We start from the raw sequence: 7,500 nt of genomic DNA, 5'->3' as shown, positions 1-7,500 counted from the left end.
TCTAGAGGACTATGGGGTAACATGTCTAGAACTGTGTTAGCCTAGAGGACTATGGGGTAACATGTTAGTCTAGAGGACTATGGGTTAACAGGTCTAGGACCATGTTAGTGTTGGAGGACTAGGGACTAACAGGTCTGGGACCGTGTTGGACTTGGAGGAATGTGGTTGTGGGTCTGGGACCGTGTTGGACCTGGAGGAATGTGGTTGTGGGTCTGGGACCGTGTTGGAGGAATGTGGTTGTGGGTCTGGGACCGTGTTGGACCTGGAGGAATGTGGTTGTGGGTCTGGGAGCGTGTTGGACCTGGAGGAATGTGGTTGTGGGTCTGGGACCGTGTTGGACTTGGAGGAATGTGGTTCTGGGTCTGGGAGCGTGTTGGACCTGGAGGAATGTGGTTGTGGGTCTGGGACCATGTTGGAGGAATGTGGTTGTGAGTCTGGGACCGTGTTGGACCTGGAGGAATGTGGTTGTGGGTCTGGGACCGTGTTGGACCTGGAGGAATGTGGTTGTGGGTCTGGGACCGTGTTGGACCTGGAGGAATGTGGTTGTGGGTCTGGGAGCGTGTTGGACCTGGAGGAATGTGGTTGTGGGTCTGGGACCGTGTTGGACTTGGAGGAATGTGGTTGTGGGTCTGGGACCATGTTGGACCTGGAGGAATGTGGTTGTGGGTCTGGGAGCGTGTTGGACTTGGAGGAATGTGGTTGTGGGTCTGGGACCGTGTTGGACCTGGAGGAATGTGGTTGTGGGTCTGGGAGCGTGTTGGACTTGGAGGAATGTGGTTGTGGGTCTGGGACCATGTTGGACCTGGAGGAATGTGGTTGTGGGTCTGGGACCGTGTTGGAGGAATGTGGTTGTGAGTCTGGGACCGTGTTGGACCTGGAGGAATGTGGTTGTGGGTCTGGGACCGTGTTGGACTTGGAGGAATGTGGTTGTGGGTCTGGGACCGTGTTGGACCTGGAGGAATGTGGTTGTGGGTCTGGGACCGTGTTGGAGGAATGTGGTTGTGGGTCTGGGACCGTGTTGGACCTGGAGGAATGTGGTTGTGGGTCTGGGACCGTGTTGGACTTGGAGGACTAGGGACTAACAGGTCTGGGACCGTGTTGGACCTGGAGGAATGTGGTTGTGGGTCCTGGACCGTGTTGGACCTGGAGGAATGTGGTTGTGGGTCTGGGGCCGTGTTGGAGGAATGTGGTTGTGGGTCTGGGACCGTGTTGGACCTGGAGGAATGTGGTTGTGGGTCTGGGAGCGTGTTGGACCTGGAGGAATGTGGTTGTGGGTCTGGGACCGTGTTGGACTTGGAGGAATGTGGTTGTGGTTCTGGGACCGTGTTGGACTTGGAGGAATGTGGTTGTGGGTCTGGGACCGTGTTGGAGGAATGTGGTTGTGGGTCTGGGACCGTGTTGGACTTGGAGGAATGTGGTTGTGGGTCTGGGACCGTGTTGGAGGAATGTGGTTGTGGGTCTGGGACCGTGTTGGACCTGGAGGAATGTGGTTGTGAGTCTGGGACCGTGTTGGAGGAATGTGGTTGTGGGTCTGGGACCGTGTTGGACCTGGAGGAATGTGGTTGTGGGTCTGGGACCGTGTTGGAGGAATGTGGTTGTGGGTCTGGGACCGTGTTGGACCTGGAGGAATGTGGTTGTGGGTCTGGGACCGTGTTGGAGGAATGTGGTTGTGGGTCTGGGACCGTGTTGGACTTGGAGGAATGTGGTTGTGGGTCTGGGACCGTGTTGGACCTGGAGGAATGTGGTTGTGGGTCTGGGACCGTGTTGGACCTGGAGGAATGTGGTTGTGGGTCTGGGACCGTGTTGGACCTGGAGGAATGTGGTTCTGGGTCTGGGACCGTGTTGGAGGAATGTGGTTGTGGGTCTGGGACCGTGTTGGACCTGGAGGAATGTGGTTGTGGGTCTGGGACTGTGTTGGACCTGGAGGAATGTGGTTGTGGGTCTGGGACCGTGTTGGAGGAATGTGGTTGTGGGTCTGGGAGCGTGTTGGACTTGGAGGAATGTGGTTGTGGGTCTGGGACCGTGTTGGACCTGGAGGAATGTGGTTGTGGGTCTGGGAGCGTGTTGGACTTGGAGGAATGTGGTTGTGGGTCTGGGACCATGTTGGACCTGGAGGAATGTGGTTGTGGGTCTGGGACCGTGTTGGAGGAATGTGGTTGTGAGTCTGGGACCGTGTTGGACCTGGAGGAATGTGGTTGTGGGTCTGGGACCGTGTTGGACTTGGAGGAATGTGGTTGTGGGTCTGGGACCGTGTTGGACCTGGAGGAATGTGGTTGTGGGTCTGGGACCGTGTTGGAGGAATGTGGTTGTGGGTCTGGGACCGTGTTGGACCTGGAGGAATGTGGTTGTGGGTCTGGGACCGTGTTGGACTTGGAGGACTAGGGACTAACAGGTCTGGGACCGTGTTGGACCTGGAGGAATGTGGTTGTGGGTCCTGGACCGTGTTGGACCTGGAGGAATGTGGTTGTGGGTCTGGGGCCGTGTTGGAGGAATGTGGTTGTGGGTCTGGGACCGTGTTGGACCTGGAGGAATGTGGTTGTGGGTCTGGGAGCGTGTTGGACCTGGAGGAATGTGGTTGTGGGTCTGGGACCGTGTTGGACTTGGAGGAATGTGGTTGTGGTTCTGGGACCGTGTTGGACTTGGAGGAATGTGGTTGTGGGTCTGGGACCGTGTTGGAGGAATGTGGTTGTGGGTCTGGGACCGTGTTGGACTTGGAGGAATGTGGTTGTGGGTCTGGGACCGTGTTGGAGGAATGTGGTTGTGGGTCTGGGACCGTGTTGGACCTGGAGGAATGTGGTTGTGAGTCTGGGACCGTGTTGGAGGAATGTGGTTGTGGGTCTGGGACCGTGTTGGACCTGGAGGAATGTGGTTGTGGGTCTGGGACCGTGTTGGAGGAATGTGGTTGTGGGTCTGGGACCGTGTTGGACCTGGAGGAATGTGGTTGTGGGTCTGGGACCGTGTTGGAGGAATGTGGTTGTGGGTCTGGGACCGTGTTGGACTTGGAGGAATGTGGTTGTGGGTCTGGGACCGTGTTGGACCTGGAGGAATGTGGTTGTGGGTCTGGGACCGTGTTGGACCTGGAGGAATGTGGTTGTGGGTCTGGGACCGTGTTGGACCTGGAGGAATGTGGTTCTGGGTCTGGGACCGTGTTGGAGGAATGTGGTTGTGGGTCTGGGACCGTGTTGGACCTGGAGGAATGTGGTTGTGGGTCTGGGACTGTGTTGGACCTGGAGGAATGTGGTTGTGGGTCTGGGACCGTGTTGGAGGAATGTGGTTGTGGGTCTGGGAGCGTGTTGGACTTGGTGGAATGTGGTTGTGGGTCTGGGACCGTGTTGGAGGAATGTGGTTGTGGGTCTGGGACCGTGTTGGAGGAATGTGGTTGTGGGTCTGGGACCGTGTTGGAGGAATGTGGTTGTGGGTCTGGGACCGTGTTGGACCTGGAGGAATGTGGTTGTGGGTCTGGGACCGTGTTGGACCTGGAGGAATGTGGTTGTGGGTCTGGGACCGTGTTGGACCTGGAGGAATGTGGTTGTGGGTCTGGGACCGTGTTGGAGGAATGTGGTTGTGGGTCTGGGAGCGTGTTGGACTTGGTGGAATGTGGTTGTGGGTCTGGGACCGTGTTGGAGGAATGTGGTTGTGGGTCTGGGACCGTGTTGGAGGAATGTGGTTGTGGGTCTGGGACCGTGTTGGAGGAATGTGGTTGTGGGTCTGGGACCGTGTTGGACCTGGAGGAATGTGGTTGTGGGTCTGGGACCATGTTGGACCTGGAGGAATGTGGTTGTGGGTCTGGGACCGTGTTGGACCTGGAGGAATGTGGCTGTGGGTCTGGGACCGTGTTGGACCTGGAGGAATGTGGTTGTGGGTCTGGGACCGTGTTGGAGGAATGTGGTTGTGGGTCTGGGACCGTGTTGGACCTGGAGGAATGTGGTTGTGGGTCTGGGACCGTGTTGGACCTGGAGGAATGTGGTTGTGGGTCTGGGACCGTGTTGGAGGAATGTGGTTGTGGGTCTGGGAGCGTGTTGGACTTGGTGGAATGTGGTTGTGGGTCTGGGACCGTGTTGGAGGAATGTGGTTGTGGGTCTGGGACCGTGTTGGAGGAATGTGGTTGTGGGTCTGGGACCGTGTTGGAGGAATGTGGTTGTGGGTCTGGGACCGTGTTGGACCTGGAGGAATGTGGTTGTGGGTCTGGGACCGTGTTGGACCTGGAGGAATGTGGTTGTGGGTCTGGGACCGTGTTGGACCTGGAGGAATGTGGCTGTGGGTCTGGGACCGTGTTGGACCTGGAGGAATGTGGTTGTGGGTCTGGGACCGTGTTGGACCTGGAGGAATGTGGTTGTGGGTCTGGGACCGTGTTGGACCTGGAGGAATGTGGTTGTGGGTCTGGGACCGTGTTGGACCTGGAGGAATGTGGCTGTGGGTCTGGGACCGTGTTGGACCTGGAGGAATGTGGTTGTGGGTCTGGGACCGTGTTGGACCTGGAGGAATGTGGTTGTGGGTCTGGGACCGTGTTGGACCTGGAGGAATGTGGTTGTGGGTCTGGGACCGTGTTGGAGGAATGTGGTTGTGGGTCTGGGAGCGTGTTGGACTTGGTGGAATGTGGTTGTGGGTCTGGGACCGTGTTGGAGGAATGTGGTTGTGGGTCTGGGACCGTGTTGGAGGAATGTGGTTGTGGGTCTGGGACCGTGTTGGAGGAATGTGGTTGTGGGTCTGGGACCGTGTTGGACCTGGAGGAATGTGGTTGTGGGTCTGGGACCGTGTTGGACCTGGAGGAATGTGGTTGTGGGTCTGGGACCTGGAGGAATGTGGTTGTGGGTCTGGGACCGTGTTGGACCTGGAGGAATGTGGCTGTGGGTCTGGGACCGTGTTGGACCTGGAGGAATGTGGTTGTGGGTCTGGGACCGTGTTGGACTTGGAGGAATGTGGTTGTGGGTCTGGCCCTCTAGCACCTGGGTTGGATTTAGATCGCTCTTCTTTTTTTTGCGCTTTGTTTTAACCTGTCAACCACTTTGGTTCAGCCGCTGTTGTAAATGTGCTCTACAAATAAAGGTGACTTCATTTGACTTTTCGCCGTTTCTCTCTCTCTCTCTCCCTCCATACCTCACTCTGTCACTCTCATAGCCCTTTTCCACCAAAGTAACTCTGGGCTGAGTTTCCCAGAGGCATCGTAGCGCTACGTTCATCGTAGCGCTATGATGAACGCCATAGCTTACGACGAACGTAGCGCTACGATGCCTCTGGGAAACTCAGCCCTGGTTCGTGAACCGGTTCGGTTCAGAATTCTTGGAACCTTGGTTCTATCTAGGGAACGGGACCGCGTTTCGACCAGTTTTGAGCGGAATCAGCCTGGAGATATAGGCATGTGTAAAGTAGTTTAGGTGGTGTGTCACAAAAGTGGCTTGCGTAGTTTACTTCATTATAAATATAGAAGGTCGTCATCACACTATTGCTTTAGGGATTGTCAATTCTAATGTGTAAAAGTCAGTTGGATGGCTGGTGATTCACTTGGCCCTTAGCATAGAGAGATTCACACTTGGGAGCCCTCCTGGCTGAAGCGATCCATTACCACTCTTATCATGGAGTAAAGCACGGTTGTTTACAGCAAATCTATAGACCACGCCCTCGATATCGTCACGGTTCGCGCTGAAAAACCTACTGTTTTTTGGTGCCGGTTCTGAACCAACTTTTGGGTTCCCGAACTCATTTATTTTTGGTCGAAATGCTCGGAATTGTTCAAAATTAGGTTCGCGAACCGGCACCGAACCAGTTCCTTCTTGGTGGAAAAGGGCTATCATTCTCACATTGTATCACTCTCTAACTCATCTTTCTCTCTGTGATTGTGTCTGCCTCTCTCCTGAGGGCGGACATCGTGACCTCGTCTGGCCCGGCTGTGACATCTTTTTCTAAAGTAATGAAGTTGTTTCTCCCGTCTCTCTGATGCAGAATCATATCAGACATCTCAGTGCTCAAGCTGAAAGTGGACAAGTGTTCCAGACAGGACAACCTGTTTATGAAGAAGGTCAGAACCCTTTTCCTGCTCTCTCACCATGTTCCCTTGGAAATGACCCATTATTTCATGTCATCTCAGTTCACAGCTGTTTCGGTGGCATGGCTAGCTGATTCCCTCCTACTAACCAGGCCTTAAAGGACAATGCTCGTTTTTGACAACCTGGACCTTATTTACGACATATTATAAGACGTTTGACTCACCAAGATCACTTTGGTGTAGTTCGGAGGCATGTAGAAGAAATTTAAAATCCAGCGCGAGCCAAGTATATCCATGTTATTATGAATCGCTAGTTGTGCTTACATAGAGCGTAGGCCTGTTGTGGTTGTTCACATGCCTCTGTAATATGATCTTTAGAAACGTCTTTCGAAACGAAATAGCTTCCCCACTTGCTCGCCATTACATGGATATACTTGGCTCGCGCTGGATTTTAAATTTCTTCTACAGGCCTCCGAATTACACCAAAGTGATCTCGGTGAGTCAAACGTCTTATAATATGTCGTAAATAAGGTCCAGGTTGTCAAAAACGAGCATTGTCCTTTAAGAGAAACAAGCCAGCCCCGCCCAAAGCCAGGCAGGACCGGGCCTGGTTATTAATTTATTTATTTTTGCTTTCAAAAACACGAGTAACAATCGCCTGTAAATGTTACTGCATGACAAAAAACATTACTCTGTACCTAGCAACAGGGTGTGGCTTTTGTAGTTGTCTGACCAGGCCCCTCCCGCTGTGTTCCTCCATCTCCCAGCATGCCCAGCAGCTGTACCGCCACATCTACCTGGGCTGTAAGGAGCAGAGCAGCAGGCAGCCGCACTTCGAGCAGCTCTACGCCCTGCTGGCGCTGCTCAGCATGGAGCTGGCCAACGAGGAGGTGGTGGTGGACCTCATCCGCCTGGTGCTGGCGCTGCAGGTACACACACACACTCATGCACAGGCGCACACACACACACACTCATGCACAGGCACACACACACACACACTCATGCACAGGCGCACACACACACACACTCATGCACAGGCGCACACACACACATGCACAGACGCACACATGAATAAAGTAAACTGAACACCAGTCAGTCTGGGTCTGTGAACAGCAGTCTGTGTGTGTGGGTGTGTGAGCAGCAGTCTGTGTGTGTGTGTGTGTGTGTGTGTGTGGGTGTGTGAGCAGCAGTCTGTGTGTGTGTGTGTGTGGGTGTGTGAGCAGCAGTCTGTGTGTGTGTGGGTGTGTGAACAGCAGTCTGTGTGTGTGTGAACAGCAGTCTGTGTGTGTGTGTGTGTGTGTGTGTGTGTGTGTGTGTGTGTGTGTGTGTGTGTGTGTGTGTGTGTGTGTGTGTGTGTGTGTGCAGGATCTGGCCGGGTCCACAGAGGAGTCCCTTCCCGTGTTCAACCGCTGCGCCGTCCACGCCCTCGCCGCCGCCTACCTCAACCTCATCTGCCAGCTCACCACCATCCCCACCTTCTGTCAGCACATACATGAGGTGAGAGAGTGTGTGTGCGT

The 7,500-nt window shown here is 54.6% G+C and overlaps 1 protein-coding gene across 1 annotated transcript in view; it reads left to right on the top strand.

Annotated features, from left to right (window-relative positions):
• The window catches only part of LOC311321764 (protein EFR3 homolog B), a 44,372-nt gene that overhangs the window by 30,297 nt on the left and 6,575 nt on the right, over window positions 1-7,500 (top strand). Inside the window, exons 14-16 of the mRNA XM_084453774.1 lie at window positions 5,941-6,016; window positions 6,751-6,912; window positions 7,349-7,480. Coding sequence (XP_084309900.1) covers window positions 5,941-6,016; window positions 6,751-6,912; window positions 7,349-7,480 — 370 coding nt within the window. The remainder of the gene's footprint in view (window positions 1-5,940; window positions 6,017-6,750; window positions 6,913-7,348; window positions 7,481-7,500) is intronic.

This window comes from Borostomias antarcticus (genome assembly GCF_949987555.1).
Source record: "Borostomias antarcticus genome assembly, chromosome: 19".
In the NCBI taxonomy this organism is placed as follows: domain Eukaryota; kingdom Metazoa; phylum Chordata; class Actinopteri; order Stomiiformes; family Stomiidae; genus Borostomias; species Borostomias antarcticus.
This window is presented reverse-complemented; position numbering and strand designations above follow the sequence as displayed.